Source organism: Apteryx rowi, unplaced genomic scaffold (genome assembly GCF_003343035.1).
Source record: "Apteryx rowi isolate R43461 unplaced genomic scaffold, aptRow1 scaffold_685, whole genome shotgun sequence".
In the NCBI taxonomy this organism is placed as follows: domain Eukaryota; kingdom Metazoa; phylum Chordata; class Aves; order Apterygiformes; family Apterygidae; genus Apteryx; species Apteryx rowi.
The window spans coordinates 44,044-65,990 of NW_020450966.1; the positions used below are offsets into that span (position 1 = coordinate 44,044).

Sequence of the window (21,947 nt, forward strand, 5' to 3'; positions counted from 1 at the left end):
CATTGTCAGAGTAATCAGAATATTTTATTTCACTTTATAATTTTTTTTTTACAATTGTTTTTAACTGTTAACAGTACTAATTTACTGAGCTGCCTACTTCCTCTAGGGCTTTTTTTTTTAGTATTTCAGGCTTTACTGAGGTTAATGTGGACTTCATTCTTCTGCCAAGACTTTCAGCACAGTTGATACATAATGGTCATCTGGCGGAGGTTTCCTTGGGCTGCCAGGCTGCAGGAATTTCTTAATTGCAGGCATATTGCTCATTCTTGTTTTAAAAGCCTGAAAAATAGAAGCAGAGTAAAGGATAAGTTCCAACTACTCCAGTAATAAGCACAGCTGTTTGCGCAGAACAATGACTTCCCCTGGCTGAGAGAAGAGATCCCAGCACTGATATTTTGTGCTATCTGTGCACTGTCCTGCTGTTCATCGGGAGAAGGACCCAGCTACTGCAGAAAGTCTGCTTATATCAGTGAAAGCAGTATTGGAGAACAGTATCTAAATCTCTTGTTACCTGAAAAAAAATGAAGGCAAGAATTCAATATCTGGGAGCAGGAGGGATTATACTTCAAAGCTACATGTACACTAACCAAGTTCATGTTCTTTTTCTATTGCTGGTTCTAACAGTGTCAGCTATGTTGTAGGCAAACCACAAGATATTTTAACAACATCATTTCCATTTTTACTACTCTATGTATCTGAGCTCTGTTTACATTTAGCATGCCCACTGTTGTTGCACTGTCCCAGCACTTCCAGGATTGCATGGGTGAGGGTGAAACAGCTGGAGGCATCCTAGGTTCAACTTTGTTGTCCAGTAGAGGCTTCTAGTGCTATTTGTTATACATTAGGGTAGCCAGTGATCTACATGGGGTTGGCAGATATAACACAGGGCTTCTGGGAGACCTGTTCCCTCCTGGAGCAGTGGCTGGGGGCCAGGACCAGGGCTAGAGCAAACTTGGTCAACTCAAGTGGCAAGAGATGCTTATGTTAAGGCAACTGAGTCAAGCTTCCTGAGACCTTTCATTATATGGACAGTCTGAGAGGACACACTGATGCAGATTGCAGGCAGCTAAAGACCCCATGGCTAGCTAAGCAATCTTATATACATCAGGACCTCCCCTAACAATGGGACTAAGCAGATGAGCTTCCTAAAGTGACAGCCAGTTCTTGGTGGTAAATGTATGAGCATAATTTCCTCTTCCTTACAGGCACTGGAAGGATAAGGGGGAAATACAAGAAGGAGCAAGAAAAGCAAAAATTGTGAAATAAGTAAGCACCAATTTCAGAAACTGTTTCTCTACTGGTAGTAAAGGAAACCCTCCCTAAATCAAGACATGGCTTCAGCAGAAGGATGGCCATGCCTGGTGTTTAACACCGGAGATGGGAGCTAGAGACTAGAATTCTCTGAGACTGCAAAACTGTAAATGGATTACAGTCTGCCAGGAATCGCTGCCTGCTTTGTGGCTGAAGTACCTCATTTTGTCACACTAAATTCAGGCTTAAACTGTTAGTGTTGAGATTAAAAACAAACAAACAAAATGAAACCTTACCATTTCCTCACCAGTTCCAAGTAGAAAACCTAGCTCTGCTATAATCTAGTGCTGAATTGTTTCTTTTGTTAATGGCATTAAAGCCAAAGTCTCTGAGCACACCACTCAACAGTTTGTAAGCACAAAGAAGCATGACCTCAAGTCTCCCACCCTCAAACCAAATTTGCATTGCTTGGGCTGCTTTATTACCATGATCACAGGCACAAAGGAGAATTAGTGAACACTATCTGCTTCTTTTCATCACAAAATATTTGGGTCCACTTTGGCTCTCGACTCCTTGTGACTCCTGCAGGTCATGCCCCAGGCCAACCCATGCAGTGCTCCACAGCCTGCTGCATATCTGGAGCACTTCTGATTCTTGGCCAAATCTCACAGCAGAAATGCCTCATCTCTGCTTAGTGTCAGACTTTGAACATGGTACAAAGGCAAAGATCTCGTCCTCAATTGTATTAAGAATTGATCATCAAAAGAAAACTGTGGGTAAATGCTAGGACTTGATTCTCTAGTCACACTACTTAAGTCAGAAGTGAAGTGAGGTTAATGGGATCCCAAAATTGTAATACCAGGCAGTGGAGAAAATGGCACGCTGTACCTAATTCTAACACTTTGACCTATATCACACACTTAATTTGTTATTTAGTATTAGACAGCATCCACTGACAGGAGGTAGGAAAATGAGAACAGGGCAGCTTAGATCAGTGATTCCCTTGGGATGAACATTAATTTATTCCTACTGAGGAGGTATATACCACTCAAAGTGGGATGGATATGCCTGAGCAGCATTAGGAGCACAGTGTCTTACACAAAACCAACTGAATCCAGTTGGTTGTGTTTGATGTTGAACAAACATCTGGATAATGATAGTTCCCAAAAGAGCCCATACTCTTGATTTACATGGCCTGGAGAGATGACGATCACTTCAGGATTTCTCTCACATGAAATCCTTGAGGTCTTTGTACTGTTCATAGATGTTCAATGACAGAATTACCTGCAACTGGGGAAACGCCGATAGCACAGCAGGGGTTTTCTCCTCCACTGCTAAAATGACTTCCATCAGCTGAATATCTGCCCAACTGACTTGGTTGCCAACAAGAAAGTCTTGGCCATGCTGTTTCAAAGCCTGTAGAATATAAGGCAAAGTGGGTTACAGATGAGGATGACATTCGATGACTGGCAACTAAGCCTCACAGCACAGCTTTAGAGCAGGACAGAAATTATGTCTGAAATTTCAGAGAGGAGTTTTTAGTTGGAAGACTGTCAGCCTAAACCTCTTCAGAACTGTTGGAAAAAAGTCTGAACTCCTGTTGTAAACAGACTACAAACTTTAGTTACTTGGTAATGATAAATAATGGTAGGCACTGGGAACAGGGACAAAAATGCCTGCTTAAGTAGACAATATATTAATGATCATAGAATTAGAACTAGGTATAATGGAGAAATTAAAGAGTAACTCAAAGAATTTATAAAATTGTCATTTATGTATGTCATTTAAAGTTATGTTCAATACTGAACCAGAAAGCAAACTTAGAAATGCAAAATTATGATAGCTAACCAAACAGGATCCCTGCATTTGGGAATTATTTTATTGTATTTATAAGAATTTCTAAGATGTTCAGCCTTTCTTATAGCTTCCCATCAAAACTAGATGAATGTTACAAAAGTGAGAAATGTTGCCAGCTAAGAATTGTAACTGTCTGAATCATATGGGTTTGGTTTGTTATTTTTGAAAGCAGGACACACAGAACTGTTGTTTTACTAAAGCAGTTACAAAATCAGATTTTATTTCTGTTTTATTCTCAAGGGATTTTTGCATTCTTCTAATGAAAATGTCCAAACTAAAATTAAGTATCACAGAAAAATGTGCTCTGAACAAGTATAAGTGTGGAAACTTTCTCTCAAGGAAAAGAAAATATCAGATATGCCTGCTTTTACCTCCGTGAAAAGACCTGTAGTATAAGCTGAGAATGTATCACTTTGTTTGCTTTGTAGATGTTCAAGTACCACAGACCTGACAACACAAGCCAGCAAACAGAGAAAACATCCTGCAGTATTTCCCCTTCTTTGAGAGAGCTGAGAAAGCTGAGGACTTGGAACTAACCTGCACTACCAACATGTCCTTATTATGGGGAAACTCTTTGATAATTGTAAGAACACGTTATAGGCACATCCTCACTTGCACTTACCTTTTCAAAGACTGGGAAATACCTGTGTGTTGCCCTCTCCGTAATTAAGGCCAGATTTTTCTCCTTTGCCTCAGGTGGAGAGAAAGGAAACATCAGAATCATGTGCATCAGATCTGTTATTCCCTCCACATACATGTCAATGCTATTGGTGGGAGAAGACAAGAGGAAAGAACACGTGAGTTATTTTATCTGTTTTCCAACGATTGACTAGAGCAACTGTATAGGACCTGTATACCGCCACCACAGTACTGATTTGCACAGCCAGAACTAAATATAAACTAAAGCTAAATATTTTTAAAAAGGACTAAAGGCCGTTTTCTGTTTAACAACATTTCAGAAGCAGTGGTTAAAACCTAAGCAAAGGCGAGGGAGCTTGCTCTTTATTATGCTAGACTTTCTCACTCATTTTGCTGAATTTACAGGATTGATTTTGTTGTATGTATATTTTACATAATACAGATGTCAAATAATAGACTGGTTATTAAGTGAAAGGAGATGTTACAGTACAAGGCTCTCTCCTTCAAGTCCTTCCCGTAGAGATTGTATTTCCCGGCTATGTAGCTGAGGATGGCTCTGGTCTGCACCATCTTCATCCCGTCAATCTCCACCAGTGGCACTTGCTGAAACATCAGGGATCCATCTAGGATGGAAAGTTGAAGGGTGCTAATTAGTCCCTCCCAGACTTCTAGCTTTACAGGAGAGTAAGTGAATGAGCGCCTTTCTTTTTGCAGGGTGGGAGATCGCTGATGTTGTGCCCTACCTCTTAAACTCTATGCAGTTAACTAGCATTGTGGGAAAGATCCAGTATTGACTAGTCTGCATCACACTTTTGTAGCTAGGTCATCGCAGTGCAGATGGGCCCCTTACTTTGCAAGCCTGCCCCATGCCAGACCTCCACTGGCTGACAGGAACAGGCACTGCCCCCACGCTGGCTGTTCACTGGGCTTCTAGATCCTATCTAGTGCTGGCAGAAGAGGATTAAACAGTAGTTTTGAACCCAGTGGATCAGATGTGAGTAAGGATCTGGGTTAAAACTGAACCAGAAAACAAAAATTCTAATTACTTGGAATGCAGATCATTTCCCTGGCAGGCACATAAACACATGTGCGGAAATACTAAAAGGGGTAGTACCAGAGCAAGACTGAGCTATTGGGATAAAGGAAGAGGTCAGGCCACTTGAAGCAGCACTGCTTGCTTCTTCATGCAGCTACAGCCCTAGAGGCAGTGGAGCATGATAGCTAGTGTTGTTAAAGCTTCACACAGTCACCGCAGGGGTAGGCGTGTGAGTTACTCCATAGCTTTCCATTACAGGCCTCTCCTCAGTGTTACTCCACAACAGCTGAAGCCTATTTAGATATGCTCCCACAGTCCCGACCTGCCCGTGCCCTTACAGTCCATTTTCCCCTTGTGCTGGCAGGAACATTTGTCTGATCCTTCAGTGAGGCAGCTTGGTGAGCTATGCTGGCATACAGATTCAGCATAGCAAAGTGAGTCTTTTCTGGACCGGTTTTCTGCTGGGCTAGTTCGCTACCCTTGGAGATATTCTCACCTCCATTTACACATTAAGGGCATCCAAGGAAAAATCCTGCCCTGTTAGAGTCACGACAAAACTCCAAATCCAAATAGGCAGCTGCCACTTTGCATTGCTCAAAGTTAATAATTTAATTGCTCAGTTGTAATCCATTCACTGCATCCTTTTTCTAGGTATAACAGTTCGTTTTAACAGGCACTTTTTCCTGCTCTCTTCTCCACGGAGCTATTAAAATACTTTGCTAACCTAGAATTAATAAAGGCCCTTCAGTCATTCGGTATTATTAATTTACAGCTTAAATTCAAAGATTAATCCACTCTGTGGCAATTAGTAACCTGTGTTTGTTTCTGGTAAACATTCATAGAAAGGTCATATGTCCTCGTGTCTTTCCAGGAATGTATCTCTGCAGATGATTGAGGAAAAATTATCATTTGGTAAAAAGATCCCTGTCTATCAGAAACATTATGGAATAGGAAGAATAGCAGCTATGCAGGGACCAGATATTTTTCAACAGAAAGATGCACTAAATGAAAAATAAAATTTGACTTCCTAGCTCTTGACAAAAGAATGTGATGCAGCAAACAGAAAACATGGTTTGTTTCTCATCTACAGAAAAGAGCAATTTCTCTTATGACTGGTAGTACTTAACAACTGTTCCTCCTGGCTTTGCTATGAGAATCATTCACAAAACCAAGCGGGCTCCATATAACAAAGGTAGACCAGCAGATTTGTATCTGCTAATTTCTCCATGCTACAAATCATTATCTTTGGTTCAGAAAAAAATTTCATTCATTCTGACACAAAAGATATCTCCGCTAGCAACACATGGCTGTCACATGTGCTGCCTCCCAGAGCACACAAACGCTGGGTGAGAGCCACCAGCCATACCACCTGTCACACATGGGCAACCTGTGGATGCACAGATTGAGCCTGGCCGCTTGGTTCTCAGGCTGAGGGGTGCAGGTCTGGCCATGCTGATGCTATGAAACTCTTTCGACCTCCAGACCAGCTGGTCATCTGCAAACTGCCAGYTGGGAACTGTTCCTGGCCCAGGCTTAATCCTGGACAGTGCTGGAGAATTGCTTAGAAGATCATTAGCTGGCATGGGCCAAAATCATGCCTGGGACTATTCTAATGATGCAGTGGTGTCTGAACATAGGCCATCCTAATCACAGGCATATAGGCAAGAGGGATTAAAAAAAAAAAAAGACAGAGAGAGAGAAAGGTAATATGGGGTTATTCATGTTCAGTCCTGCTCCACATAGCTAGCAATGTTCCACAGTTCACTTTGTCATGATGACTAACAAATTTGTCCTTTTGAAAGCCATTGGATTAAAAACTGCTCTTTCTCTTTCTCTCTGTATATATATACAAAAAAAAAGAGACTTTGATCTTCTTTTTAAAACTCTCTTATCCTTTCCATCACTGTATTATTCTCCTCTCTGGATATGGATACATATCTGGTTTAGATACAGTATGTGGGATTGCACCACTCTGGATTAATTAGCTCCAAGAAACAAATTCAGCTGTGAGTTTTCAAAACTTGAACTATCATGTGCATGGCTATATCTGATGTCTTTAAACTGCATGTAACATCCCATGACATCAGATTTCTAGTCAACTTGACCTGCAACTTGAATTCTGATCTTATTGATACTACATATTATTTCTTAAATTTTTGTTAATTTAAAATTCACTTTTAGAATTTCCTTAAACACAGCTTTGCCTCTCTGACCAGGCAGCCAAAACACAGCCAAGTCCTCCTCCAAGTGTCCACGTATGCCTTGTCAAGCCCAGCCTGCTTTCTTGCTGGCCACCTGAGCAGGTTCTGTTCAGTGCCTTGGGCTGCAGGTCAAGCGAGGGGCCAGTGTCCTCAGCAGTGCTCCTGCAGCCTTCTCCTTCCTCACCCAGGCAAGAGGGTCATCTCCTTCTAGGGAGGCTGGGGATGGGTTCACAACTGGGTTTCCTCTAGACAAAAATTAAGGGCAATGGCTGGGGGTACGCAGCCACTGGGAACTGGTCTCATCCCCTTGGTTGAGATGAAGCCTTTGTGACTTGCTGCTTTGACCATGTCAGACTTTCCACAGGTCTCTCTGCTGGCTCCCTCTATCTTTTTGTCTGGGAGAAGCTTCATAGCTCAGGCTCATCCTGCTTAGCTAGCCTCATACCTCATTGTCATGTCAATCCCTGCCTGAAACTTGCTGAAAATTCCTGGACTTTAGCACCCCCCCAGTCATCTCAGCTGATAATTCCATGTAGTAAAAGCTCCCTTATAACATCTGAGCAAGTACTACCTTATCTTCCTTCAAATACACCTCTGCCATGACTCGGGAAGTGAGCAGCTGACTATTCCTCCTACCCTTCTTTCCTTTAGCTGCTGTCTTCTTGTCTCTAATTGCAATTAAAAACTTATACTATATTAATAACTAAATCACTGACAATTCTTTTTTATATGTGTCCACTTTTCTGTTACTTGTGTATACAGCGCTAGCTTATTAAGTGTTCCCTTAAGTGTTTGCAACATAAAGAAAAGGACTGTCACTGGTGTATTCAGACAGCACCTGGCACAATAGAAAACAGACTTTCCTGGGAATTTTGGTGTTATTAGGACACAGATCATTAATTCAGAGACTTATCTCTGTGAGGCTTAGGATCCTTTAGTCGCACTGATGACAACGGGGTATGTGCACTAGTGAACTCAACAGTGCGTCAGGTTACTGGTACATGCTGGCCTCGTTCACTCTAGTCTACACTCTCTGCCTACAGAGCATGGTGGCCACATCTAAGTGACATCTTAGAAATGGGCCCTGCCTGGGCCAACTCCCAAATCATGCCTAGGAATTGTTTGGGAGAGTGCTATTTGCCCTGGAACCAAGGTGTGCCAGGGACCATGCTAACCATTCAACCGCACAGATAACGAAGCTTCACTGAACAGGAGTGTTCCCTGGCCCTGTTTAATTTACTCCTATAAACATAGTCACGAAAGCTATGGCTCCTAGCTTATAGGAGTTATTTGGCACCACAGAGAACAGGACGCTCAAGACAAGGATTTCAGTAATTTTCAAATGAAGACAGCTGCTACAAGATGCAAACTGAGTTAAGTGTATATACCTGGAGGTTTGCACTGGTTTAAATAAAACAATTTTAACCACAAACTTAGCTAAACTGGAGCACCTGTGATGGGGAAGGCTTTAGGCCTTGGATTCTTACCTTTGATTAACTTCACATACTGCTCTCTCGTATCCAGAAAAATTTCCTCAAACTGGAAAATGACAGAGAAAAGTGTTGCATGGCTTTATTTCAAACTTTTTTGTCTGTAAATGACTGCACATAACCACAAGCAGGACAACCCAGCAAAGCGAAAGATAATGAGCTGGATCTTCAACAGCACTATTTGGCTGCAGATGCCTTGAGGATCATAGCTGAGGAGGAGCAGAGGGCCTGACCACTTCCACCTCAGTGTACTGATTCACAAATAACCTACATGCAGGTAGAAACAGAGTACAGATATCTTCAGGAAGAAGACAGTGCCAAGGGAAGCCCAAGCCAAATCAGCTATTTTCAACACCACCCCTAGAACTCATAAGTCAACAACATCCTTTCCCTTATACGCAGTGTAACTGTAAACTAAATATGAGTTAAGGTGGTTCTGCACAGCTGGCAAACTCAGATTATTTAGGAGCCTTTAAAAAAAATTCTCCATTTTGACCTTTATGACTACTGCAGGGGATTGATAATAGCTGTGTAAAACTCTTAAGCTCCACTGAGTTTGTATCCCAAACATTAGTCATTAAACAGGGTAGTACCAAACATGCAGGCCGGTTCTACTGTCCAGATGAATCTAGCCAACATCTTACAGCCATTTATCCTTTGTGTGAAAGTTAAGTTGTTCTTTGCTGAGTCCGGTGAGAACATCAGACTGGTGCAGCGTGCTCAATGTTAACTCACCTCCACTCTGGCTGCCGCCAGCAGCCATCGGACCGACTCCATTCGTCCTCTTCCATTGAAGTAGATGAGCCTGGGCTTCTCAGACATGCTTCTAAGTTCCTGGTTCTCTGAAAAATATTAAGCAGAAAAGAGTACCTATAAAGCTGGTGTAAACATCATTATCTTGAAAGAAAAGCCCTCTATTCTCACTTTGCCTCATTTCAGCTGGATAACATGAGATAACATGAGATGAACCAGTGACACCACACAGCCTGTGCTGGGAAAGGAAAGATATGCAGATCTGTAGAGTCTTTCCTAGTTCTAGTAAGAAGCTTTTTTTAGGATTATAAGCACACACACCCATGTTTAAACAACTAATGACAGTGCAGAGGTACAGGTGGAACCCTGCTGCATTTTAAGACAGTTGTACAAAGTCACCAAAAAGCCCTCTACAGCCTCAGAGAAGTTATTTCATTTACCCTTGTTGCAATCATCCTCACTGTTAGGCTGAAGTTTGTCTAGCTTTGCTTGGCAGATATTGGAGTGCGTTGTGCAGCTTCAACTGTCATCCAATTCTTTCCTCAAGTAGGAACAAACAAATTGTTAATCTTCCCTTTTATTCCCTGAAACAGGCTGAGCTGCTTGGCAATTGACTGTCTATAGTGTGTGCTTAAGGACAGCCTTGAGGCCTCCCTTAAAACCAGACCTGGAAGCTGGCCATATGGTTTCAGGTAGCCCCTGCAAGTGTCCCCAGTGCTGCGGGTGCCCTGCATGCCCAGGGACATTGGTAGGCGCTCGCAGGGAGGCTATCCGAAGCTTGCCATCACAGCACATCTCTCCCTACGCCACGTGCAATGGCAGGTGTGCAGCCCTGATATTAAAAAAATGGGACTAGCATTTCCCCTTCAAAGGGATGTTACTATCATACACTCAGGACTGGGAGAAAAAAAAAACAAAACTTAAATAAGTATCCTAATCCTAATGTCTCAGAAGCCAATAAGTAGAGTACCCAACTGAAAAAAATATATATATTCTTCAAACAATCCCAATTTTCTTAGAGCTAAAAGCCAAAGCTGGCAATGCTGAGCCTGTTGCACTGTCATGATTCCATCAACATTGCACTTCCCATTCAAATTAGATTCAGTGTGCTCTAGTGATGCATTTTCTTCACGTCACTGTGCTTTTTAAGTGTATTTAAAACAAAGAATATATAAAATGTACTTTGCAAAAACTTGATTTTAAAGAATAATCAGATTGAGAATTCTTCCTTCATTAATTCTGGCAAGAAGCAAGTCGTGTTACTACAATAACCAAGGACAATATAATCTAAATATACCTAAAAGTGAAATTATTACTACCAGTTCTAGAATGTAGATAATTACAGTGTTTTGCCTATAAGATAGTGGCTGTATTAGATTCTGTATATGTTATGTGAATAGTCTTTACTGTATGAGTAGAGCTTATTTATGTAGTTCACAACAGCTGAATGTTGCCTCTTACATTATCACATTTTTCAAACATATTGCATCCATATCATTTCAACACACATTGCCCCAACTTGTAAAATGCAGAAACTTATAGCAAATAAGACTTTGGCTTTCATAGTTGGAGGAAATACCAAATATATAATGTAATACCAAATATACGAAAGGTAATCCTCTTGGAAAATCACGTATTGTTTACATAACAAAAGCTGAGGGACTGAAAAGCTTTAGGAATCATTTTACATGAACAAGAAATTCTATATGGCATTAAATTATGGGAAAAGAATAATGACAAATGGAGAATCAGAATCTGCCATCAGTTACATTTTTTTCAACTGAAGAATAACTCCATCACCCACAAGTGGATTTTGTTTGTCCTAAGCTTCTGATACAGAGAAAGACTTGGTTTTGGTAGTCTTCTCAGTCTCTAGATCCACTGAATATCTCCATGGACTATAAGGGACCTGACACATCTAGCTCCCATATGGACACCTGTATGGAGGTGCCCAAGTCTGGAGCTGTGTCTCATCCCACGGGCTCAGTTCAGTTGTCCCCTGCCTGTGTGTCTGGTACCACTTCAGATTCCCGGGGAGGGCAAACCTGGCTCAGGACTTGGTGGAGCCCTATGCCCATCAGCAAAGGCAGCCTGCAGCTTGGTGGCAAACACGAGGGCATTTCACACTATCTGGCTGCAGTCACACTCACAGCATCACAGCTCCAGTGCAAAACCACAAATCAGTATTACTTCCAGTCTGAACAGAAAAAAAATGTGTCTGTGTACAAGTGTTTTTAAACTCTGTATTTCTATCCCATTTCCTAGTAAGCTTTAATGACATGCTTTTCCTGAATTTCTTTGAAGAGGCTTCTCTGCTACGTAAGAGTCATTCAACAAAGGATGGACTTTCAAGAACAGCATTATCCACATTCAGTGTAAAGGGCCCTTTAATCCTGGAGCGGAGAGCAGAATACAGCATACCAAAAGGACCATCTGTCATGCTCAGACCCAGAAGAAAGCACTCTAGGATTTGGGGCTTTCATTCCACTCTCCCACTCACTTCTACTTTCCCACACCTCCCCTCCCACTGTAAACAGTGGTTTATAGCTTGCCTTTTTCAGGTCTGAACTACACTGCAGGATTCACTTCCTAATTAAAAAAAAAAGTTATTTCTTCCTCCTTTCTTTCTCCTACAACTTCCAAATAGTAAGCAACAACCAAGTCATGTTTAACCTACCTTGCACACGAACTAAAGACAGCASAGGATTTACATTACCTCAACAGATGTCCTAATATATCTGGAGGTAGCTTCACTATAAACAGTAGCTCCAACATTTTAAGAAAAAGGAATTTTGAAAAGCTAGTATTTACCTCCTGGCTTTGACTCAGCTGCTGCTAAATGGAGACAGGCTCCCTTGACTTTTTAAACTTTGGAGCTCCTCCTACAGCTGTGGGAGTTTCCATCCATAGCCAATAGGAGAGAAAATCGCCTATTGCTAATTAACTGGCACTACCAAACTTCAAGACACACGTCTGAAAATTGTCATCCAAGACAGAGACTGTCTCTTGTTCAGTTTGCTGATTTGACTATACCATGCTGGTATTCTCGTAGTTTCTATAGTAGACATCTATCCAAGTTCTTCTGTCGGAATGACAGGGGCTTTCACTCAATTACGAGGGTGAGATACTTTAAAACACTGAGAAAATTATAGACTTTTCTGGGTTATATTCAGGGTAATAGTAACACAATTGAACCCGTGTCTTCATTTAATAGTATTACTTTTGCAAGTTGGGTGTACATAGCTAATGCTCAGTTAGAGATAGAAAAAACACATGATTTTTCCTACCCTGTTTTCATGAAATGTAACTGCTTCAGCTTTGATACCTATATTTCAGATTAAATTATCAAAACTGAAGGTGGATATAAACAGACACAAAGGGGGCTTGCAGATGGGAAATAGGTTTTGGGGTGTTAGTAAGCTAATCTGAAAGTCTGTTCACAGAACCCAGACTGTTATCAAAATTGTATTCATCAGTCTAAAGCCATGGATACACTAGCACAGCATCTCAAGATGGGGAATCTCAGGACAAAAGTCTCCAGGAAATGATCTCGAGGAAATCCCAAACAATTTCTCCTTTGCCTCCAACTCCTGCTTCCAAAAGGATGGGGGAAGCCTGGGAGGGGACCAGCCCTGTGGAAGGCATGCCAGCTTCCTTGGTGGCCCTGTGCTGCCTTGCCCATCCAGGAGTAGTTGTTTTGTTCCTGGTGTGATCTGTACTAGAAGGAGGCTGAAAATCTCCGTGACTCATGCCCAGGAATTAACTGCAAACAGTCCCATTAATGCCTGTTGAACTTCCCTGGAAGAGAGATGGATCTTATTAGAAAGTCAGCAACACGAACAAGTCAGATCTCACCTTTGGGGGGGGGAAACTTAGCACACCTGAGGCTGACTTTTCTGCCTGCAAACATTTCCTTGTTCTCAAAGCAGGCAATGCCCTCAACTGATTAAGAGAGCACTTTCACAGAGCGCTCTCAACTGCTGTCCCACCAGAGTTCTTTCAGGCAGCACAGAGCCGCCACATCTAAGCATAGATACATATATAAAATATATGCATACAAATATATATGTGTGTGTGTGTGTGTGTGTGTGTGTGTGTGCATATTTACGTGTGTAAAAATATATAATGGTTAGCAGCAGCAAGCACTTCATGGTTTCCTAGGTATGCTACTGCAAAGCGAGGAGGAGCCAGTTCACAAACATGTATTTTGGCTTTAGCTTTCCCTCAATTTGGTGGCAGTGAGGACAAGCTGAGGCGTTTTGACAGATAGTCTCACCTTGAAGGAGATCTATTTTTTCTGTAGTTAAAATAATAATAAAAAAAAGTATTTAGGCTTTCTGTGGTACACACATGGCTACTGTTCACTGACATGGTGTGTTCCCAAAGTCCTCCATGCACTACTGCACAGAACAACCCATTTGAAAGCTGGCAGTAAAGCAGTGCTGCTTCGCAAGGGCTTAAGTTTATGTGCTCTCTATCTGAAATTGTGTAGGGCTTTCTGGACTACAGATGCTTTTCTGTAGTGATTGCTGGTGTGATGTTTTGCTGTTTGGTCCCTCGCCCCCCAGCTGTGGTTTTGTAATGGTTTGCAGGGCTTGGCAATTGCTGGCAGTCCCTTCCAGAGGGTGCAGKTTTACTAGAGGCTTCTTGGAAATTTGTAATTGGTCTTCGCAAAAAACAACAGTATGATAGTTTTTTAGGCTTTGTCTATGCCAAAATCTCTCTATGCACTGAACGATGAACCTGAAAACAGAGCATTACAGAATCACAGAATCACTGAGGTTGGAAGGGACCTCTGGAGATCATCTAGTCCAACCCCCCCGCTCAAGCAGGGTCACCTAGAGCACATTGCACAGGATTGCATCCAGGTGTGTTCTCCAGAGAAGGAGACTCCACCACCTCTCGGGGCAACCTGTTCCAGTGCTCTGTCACCCTCACAGTGAAAAAGTTTTTCCTCATGTTAAGATGGAAGTGTCTGTGTTTCAGTTTGTGCCCATTGCCTCGCGTCCTGTCGCTCGGCACCACTGAAAAGAGTCTGGCCCCATCCTCTCGACACCCTCCCTTCAGATACTTGTACACATTGATAAGATCTCCTCTCAGCCTTCTCTTCTCCAAGCTAAACAGGCCAAGCTCTCTCAGCCTTTCCTCATAAGAGAGATGCTCCAGTCCCCTAATCATCTTTGTGGCCCTTCGCTGGACTTGCTCCAGTAGTGCCACATCCCTCTTGTACTGGGGAGCCCAGAACTGGACGCAGTACTCCAGATGTGGCCTCACCAGGGCTGAGTAGAGGGGGAGAATCACCTCCCTCGACCTGCTGGCAACACATTAAATATATGCTTCTGCATTCTTTCTATGTCAAATTCAGTTAGCACCTTCCAGAAAGTTCCCAAGCATGGGTCAGAAACTCAGCACAGGCCCAGAACTGTTCCCAAAAGGCAGCTTGGGTATGGCACCCTATTTTGGAAGGTAAGAACATAGTGTGGATGCATGCCACTCCATGCTAGTTGGCTGCAGTGCCAGGGAATAGTCCCAAGCATGCCTAAAACATTAATGTAGATGTAGCTACAGTTGGAGTGTGGCTTATACAAGTAGGGAGGGCTGAATGAGAAGGGAGTATTTGTTCATACCTGTCCATGATGGCAGCATTCAATCAAGATGAATTTATTCCTGCTTTTGAGGTTTCTGACATCAGCATATGCTTGAGTGTGAGGATTGGTTCAGGAACAGTGACCACAGACAACATACAAGTAACTGTTATCCTCCTTGTCCTTCCTGCAGTCTAAATTGCTGTTGAGGGCAGCAAGCAGGCCTGATGGCAAAGGCAGGGGAGAAGAGGTCTCTGATTCGAGGCTCAGGGATGAGTTGTCAGGCAAACTGTTCTGATGCTCTTTGGATCTGCTGAACATGGTCACATCCAACTTGAACTGTTGTTCCCCTTCCACACATTCCTGTTTGCCAGGAAGATTTTTTCCTTTGTTTTGTATTTATTTTGTTTCCAGCACAGCATTTCATAATGTAATTTATAAGACTACTTGACAACTAAATGCACTGTATCCCTGAGGTTACTTTTATCTATAACTTTACTAGCCGTTCTATAAACCTCTAGAGTAGAAAAAAAAAGTTTCTTTTATAAAACATTTGAAAAACCACACCCTTGAGCATTCAGGAAGCTGGCATGGAGCCCAGGTACCACTTCAGTGACCTTGGGTTGGGCACAGGCAGATTTAAATAATGCATATACCATTTACTGGCCCTTTTGACAAGAATCAGGAGGTAGAATTCTAGCAGGTTCCCACTGTGCTCTGCAGACACCATTCTCTTCACTGTATCTTGTAGAAGACCAAAGACATCTCAAAATTTATCTGCCTGTGATGCTCACAACCACCAAGCAGCTGGCTTGGGTGCTCCATACCTCCTCCCAGCTACCAGTGGTGTCATCTCAGAGGTGGGGACAGGCTATATAAGTAAATGCCCTTACAAAATTAAACCAGGGTAGAAAGATTCTCCCCATGCTTCTTATCAAGCTTTTAAACTAAAGTGCAACAGCACTGTGATAAAAGGTTAGAGTCCACATGAGTAGTTAGAATGAATTTGCGTCACTCAAGCCCAGGCTTGTTGTCTTTTCATACTGTAAATCTCCAGTGATTGCTCTAGTTCTGTCCTGGAAGCTCTCCTGAACTCCTGAGCGCAAATTTAACCAAGCCTCTATTCACCCTCCTGCATATCTCTGCAAGCTGTTTGGCACTTATCCAGACACCAGCAGTCTGAAAACAGTAATCTTAATCCTGATTTACACCCATTGTGCTGCCTCCAAGTAGAGAGGAGCTTAAATGGAGAGCCAGAGAAAAATTTATGCTAGCAATCCAAAAAAAGCCAGTGCACAGATCCCAGCACTGGCACGTGACTCTCCATGCAGGTAAAATTTTAGTGGCATTCCTAACAGTTTTGGCCTGTGCCAACCAACTGTGTCCTAGGTGGTGTGGGGAAGGGATCATTCCCAATAAGTAATTCAGACTCCCCATGTCTTGGGGAGTAAGTTTGGATGCACAGAGCTTCACCATACCAATTGGCTGCCGAGGCAGAGAACAATACCAGGCCAATTTTACTTACTAGGATAGACATTGCCAAACAGTCCACAGACTTATTCCTAGAGGGGCTGGAGACAGAATCTCGAATGTGTTTTAGTGATGTGCTCAGGACACGAGAAACAATGATGACAGCTTCTGTGTGGGCTACAAGCTAGCCCACAGGCAGGGAAGTATGTCTTACATGACTCAAACTAATTCAGAATGATGTCAAAGACAAACCTAAATATATGCATGGACATGCCCAAGAGGAGCATAATCTACACAGAGATCTAGCCCCCAATATGCAATACTTTAAAACAAGTATAAGGCACTTGCCAGTATATAGAACCTTATTATTTAGATCCTTTAGCCTTTATTGAACTAAACAGCGCAGCATGGTCAAATGGATGATTTACATAAACACGAGTTATGCAAGATCAAGTCTTCAAGGTCAACTGAAAAATAGTTTTCATCCATATTATGAAAAATTTATCTCAAATAACTCATGTATTATAATGACTTTCTGTATTTTGATAGTAACTTGTATGAGTATATGTTTCCTCTATTTGGTTTGTGGTGTGTGCTATGGAACCTTCTAAGTTTATGAGCACTGCTACAACTAAGGCTGATGAAGATTCTTTAAATCTGAAGTTAGTTTATTATATTTTCAAAAGGGGATGTAAGGAAGGAAAACAGAACTTTCAGAAGACAGAACAGAACTATTTTAATCTGATTTTGACCAACAGTAGTTTGGTAGGGGGCAGTTTGCAATAAAAGAGTAAAACTGATCACTTGAAAATATTTGAAATAAACATATGTTTAAAAATAAAATCCTATGAGACTTTTTTTGTCACTGTTTTTATAAAACCAGATCTATCTATGCTTCCATATAAGGAGAAATAGTTTTTTTTCTGACTGTAAGTCCATTTCTTGTCTTATAAAACAGTTCTGTTCTCCCTGAAGTTAGCATTTCCCTGGAGATCATCAGAATTTTCATAAGACCCAGTTTCCTTAACACAGATTTTAATATCAGTTTCTCTTCACAGGCAAATATTCTATCCTTCCCTTAAATCCTCTTACACAGATCTGTCAGTATAAAAAGATTCAACAAAACAAGGGTAATGTAACATTATTTATACAATCTAGAAATACCTCATTTTTAAGATACTCTTTATATTTTGTAGCATGCTCAAAATACTTTGTATGACTTATGGTTTCTAATTATATTTATGAATAAAGCTCTAAATCTTCATTTACCTTCCCTGCCTGTATATATAACAGTTTATGAAACAACTTGGCTTGCACTGTACTGAGGTTTTCTGAATGAGATTGATTTATGCCTATTTTATTTGCAAGACTGTAAAATCCAAAAGGATTTTTATATATATATATATATATATTATATATATATATATATATATATAAAAAGAAAAGTTCAACTAGGAAAAAGAGTTGAAAAAAATCACAACAGATGGAACCTGGCTTTATCTCCTGTTGAAAATTCTGTTTGTGAACGCTACAGCTTTTTCATCTGTTGGAGGCTTTCTTTGGCTGCCAGGCTGGAGGAACTTCTTAATTGTGGCAATGCTGCTTACTCTTGCTTTAAAAGCCTAAAATACAAAACAATACAACTGCAATAGAACAAAACAATACAATCATTTTCATGCTTTTAAGTTCCTGGCCTCAATAACATCCTCTAACAATGATTTCCACAGTCCTAGTGTGAAAGAGTTTAGCTTGCATTTTGCCACTTTTAATTCCATCGAATGTATTCTTCCACGTCTGTTATGAGACAGGGAAGATAAAAGCTTCTCTCCCTCTCTCTTACTGGGACCACATGCATAAAAATGATTTATCTTATTGTTTTTAAATTAATTGTACTGTAATTTGCTTCACAAGTGCATTTCTCAGATCTGTGTTTTCCCATATTCCATTCATTGTATTTCACTTTGTTGACTGTATTCCCTGACCCGCACTTGATTACTTCTGTATTCTACAAGAGGGCAAGAAACTGCCAAGCATTTAATTTCTTTTCCACAAACTTACTGGTAATGAATACGACTGTATTACTTTTTAATTTAATTACCTGCAACAAAAGGAACTCTGAGAGAATTGTGGGCACTTTCTCTTCTACTGTTAAGATGGCTTCAATCAGTTGGACATCTGCCCAGGTGAGCTGGTTTCCAACAAGAAAGTCATCTTTGTGGTCTTTTAAAATCTACAGAAAATGAGATAAGTTTGCATACATAAAACAGCATCTTCTAATCTCAGCTAAAAGGCTATAAAAAACACCTTGTAAGGTATGTGTTTCATACAAATAGAAAAAATCTGAATATTTGAGCAATGGAGAATACAGGTGAAATCCTTCTCCTTTGTCTTAAGGCACTGTACCTAGTGAATGTACTCAAAGCAGGATTAAAGGTTTCCAAAAGGAAATTTGTAGGAATGAGCACACTTCACTGACCTTTGATCAGACATATAACAAGGGAAATGTTACTGACAAATTATAACAGTAATATCAAGATATTTTGGAAGATATTTCATCCTGATGCTATAAACTGTCTGCATCTGGAAACTCCCTAGCTTTTTATACTGCTAATGACAAGTCACAAGAGAGTAATGTAATTTAGGAGTCATTTCTACTCCTCTCTGTTGATTGTAAAGAAATTCAGGGTCTTCGCAGGTTTGATTCAGTGCTCAGTTTCTTGAATCATGACAATATAGCAGTTATCAAAATGAGGCACTTAACGGTAGGCAATTTAAATACGGGTTACTGATAATAGCTCCCTGCCCAGTAAGACTATCAGCTGGAAGGAAGACTTATTCTTGTGTTTTGAAACAGAAAAATGGACATTCTGAATCCATTTCTTCTGTTTGTTCATTTAGTGACTGAGGGGAGGCAGACTGTACACAGGTTATCGGTTTCTGACCATTAAAGAATTCACCTTTTGAGGCATTTAGTGTAACAGAAGGTGATCCACTCTTCAGTACAGACAGACATGAAAGATTGTAAGTAGCTTGATTCAAGGGGAAAAAGGTCTCTAGAAATTAAAAAGCCAAAGATTCTTCTCAGTTTTGTCCCAGTACAGAGTTGATAGAGATATTCTTCACCTAAACCTACGTTTCAGCTGTATTTCTGCATCCCTGGACAATTTTATAATTTACACATATAAGAAAGTTACCACATTTCCATAAAAATTAAAATAATACATAGAAGAGAGAAACTGTATGTATGGTATAAGATACATTAAAAGAGGGGGAAAGGTAGGTAGTTAGTCATATGTGCAGTGGGTCAGATACAAACCTCCACCACCTGCTCCTGTTCCCATGTTCTCAAAGAGAGGTTTTCAGTAAGAGTYTGATAATGGAATCTGGCTCATCTTGCCCAACTAGTTAGCAACACTATAGAGTTCAGTACTTGCTTCACAAAGGCAACTTCTTACTTACATATAAGCCTCTTTTCATCAGGCTGCACAATGGGAGGTTAAATTGGATGTACACATACAAACAACTGAACTGCCCTTGCCACAGCAGAAATATTGAAAGGAGGCTTTGAGGTACTTGTAAACCAGGCAATACTGTGTATGGTCTTTATAAACAAAGTAAAACATTTGCAACAGGTAAACGCACAATAAATACACTCATGTTAGAAAAGTGATGATGTGACTGTGTTTTTACTGCTTCTCCCAAGGCTGGTGCAAAGCAAATACAGGAATGTGTATCAGGATAGTGGTTTTTTTATTACCTTACACCCAAACATAGTTTGGTCATGATAGCCAAGTTTATAAATCAGAAATAGTGTAATTGTACAAGGTAAAGAAAGATCTATGAATCCTCCTGTTAAACCCTTACTGTAGGTTTATATAAATTTCATGTTAATTCCTGCCTGGACCTTTACATCCGTGCATTTCTTGTCTCTAAGGTGCTTCCTGTGGACACTTTGGTAAGAGCAGAGCCCAAGGAAATTGGGAAGTGATGATTCATTTGAAAGCCCAACTAGTAGCCCATCAAGCCAGGTGCATTTCTTGTATATGAGCTTACCTTTCAGCAGTCTCACTAGTGACTCTTACCTTTTCATAAACTGGGAAGTATCTGGTTGCAGCTTTCTCACCAATCAAAGCAAGGTTCTTTTGCTGCTCCTGGGGTGATAACTTATGATGAACTCTGATCAAGTCCATCAGATCTCTTACTCCTTCCACATACATGTCTATCCTGAAGGAAGCAGTGAAGTGTTATTTTAAGCATTCTATTCTAACTCAAAAAAAAAATCTATGGGCTTGTAAGAAACTGAATGTTGTTTTATAGGGTATTTTAAACATTAATGTGAAACATGATTGGTATGTCATTTCCGTTGTTTTTCACTTGCCTAGAAGCAGGACTGATTCAGAAATCCTCTTGGTAATAAAATAAGCCTTATCTGTTCCACTACAGTAGCTGAAAGCTGAGATCCCTAGTTTTCTATATAGGAACAATCAGAAAAGACAGATCAATCTTTGGGGCCCAGGCCTGTCCACTTGTCTTCAGTAGCCTGTCTTGGAAACAAATCCCTCTTGCTTCAAGGAGGACCACGACACTACGCAACACTGAAGTCTTACTCTGTCCCTTTTGAAGGGTAAAAGGGACTCCTGGATCCTGGAGATGTACATGCTCCAGCCTCAACTCAGCACTGCATCATATTAGCACCTGTTACTATTAACAATKAGCTACGATGGTACTAGAAAAATAAACAATGTGCTTGTTTAATTAAGGTTAAGATACACACATTCAAAGCAGCTTTTCAAAGTAATCCAGAATAAACAGTTCTCTCCCGGGTCATCCCAAGAGTAAGTTTCTCCTACAACAAAACTGACTGCTGAATAATAGCAAGAGTTGAATAAGGTAGTTACTTCCTTGACAAAGTGAGCAGAGAGATGATCTGTGCTTGGACTAATGTGTGCAATGATTTGAGTAGGCGGGCACAGCTGAGGTCATGTGTGCTAAACTTTGGCTTCTAAGGCTGAAGGCTGAAGTGAACTCTGTCTCTTACCAGAAGGAGGATTACATTTCTATTCCATCTGCTCTTGTGTGTGAGCTTAGAGGTGCTCTGTTGCAGTATAGAAATTGATATGAAATGCAAAGTAGTAGTGGGTCAAGCAACACAAAGAAATTGGGACCTGCAGCATAACCACAAAATTGCTCCCAGTTTTGCAGTAAGGTTAGGAAGGGAGGCCTAAAGCTAGATACTTCATGGCTGAATGTCAGAGTTGGATGCAGAGTAATACAACCTTGATACTTGAAAATTTCCATTATGTACCAAAGGTGACATTGCCTTTTTTTGGATGCCAGCGCCATATTGGGAGCTGGTATATTATGATTGATTATCCACCATGTCCTTCAGCTCCTCCTCCTTAGAGTCCCTGCTTCCCATGTCAGTTGGAATTCAGCTGTACAGAATGTATCTTGTTTATTTGCTCTCAGTGTGCATCCTGATTCAGATCACTAGATCTCACACCCCCCACTCCTTATTGCCACTTTCTTTATCTCCTGCAAACTCTGCTAATTTTCTTTCAGTCCCATGACAAAAAAATGTTAAACAGCAAAGGGCCAAGGATCTAACTGCTGTTTTCAACTATCTAATGTGTAGTTATAGAGAAGACAGGACCAGATTCTTCTC

General features: G+C 41.0%; 2 protein-coding genes across 17 annotated transcripts in view; both read right to left on the bottom strand.

The window, feature by feature from the left end:
* Positions 1-14,968, bottom strand: LOC112975724 (glutathione S-transferase alpha-4-like). 6 transcript variants are annotated; one of them, XM_026086175.1, is made up of 7 exons: positions 14,855-14,968; positions 9,210-9,316; positions 8,472-8,523; positions 4,238-4,370; positions 3,731-3,872; positions 2,536-2,667; positions 1-279 (listed from the first exon to the last, which is right to left on the bottom strand). In XM_026086175.1, exons 1-7 carry the CDS (start codon positions 14,871-14,873, stop codon positions 154-156), a joined length of 711 nt encoding a protein of 236 aa, XP_025941960.1. In that variant the 5' UTR covers positions 14,874-14,968; the 3' UTR covers positions 1-153. The 6 variants fall into 6 exon arrangements, with proteins under 6 accessions (XP_025941960.1, XP_025941963.1, XP_025941964.1 ...); XM_026086178.1 differs by lacking the exon at positions 14,855-14,968 and adding an exon at positions 12,039-12,118; XM_026086179.1 differs by lacking the exon at positions 14,855-14,968 and adding an exon at positions 11,944-12,023.
* The window catches only part of LOC112975726 (glutathione S-transferase-like), a 20,156-nt gene continuing 7,453 nt past the window's right edge, over positions 9,245-21,947 (bottom strand). For 7 of the 11 annotated variants that reach the window (XM_026086192.1, XM_026086189.1, XM_026086188.1 and 4 more), the window contains 4 exons: positions 20,365-20,506; positions 18,381-18,512; positions 17,773-17,904; positions 15,089-15,175 (listed from right to left, as the gene is read on the bottom strand). In XM_026086192.1, the coding sequence (XP_025941977.1) occupies positions 17,779-17,904; positions 18,381-18,512; positions 20,365-20,506 (400 nt within the window). In that variant the 3' untranslated portion in view covers positions 15,089-15,175; positions 17,773-17,778. Of the gene's footprint in view, positions 9,317-9,682; positions 9,769-15,088; positions 15,176-17,772; positions 17,926-18,380; positions 18,513-20,364; positions 20,507-21,947 lie in introns of those variants that run through there. The other 4 variants (XM_026086195.1, XM_026086196.1, XM_026086197.1 and 1 more) reach the window with 4 other exon arrangements.

Coding starts and splice junctions, on each gene's coding strand:
- LOC112975724 (XM_026086175.1), bottom strand. Junction 8,524..9,209: donor TGGCGGCAGCCAGAGTGGAG/GTGAGTTAACAT, acceptor GTCATTTTCCAG/TTTGAGGAAATTTTTCTGGA. Junction 280..2,535: donor CGGCGTTTCCCCAGTTGCAG/GTAATTCTGTCA, acceptor TCTATTTTTCAG/GCTTTTAAAACAAGAATGAG.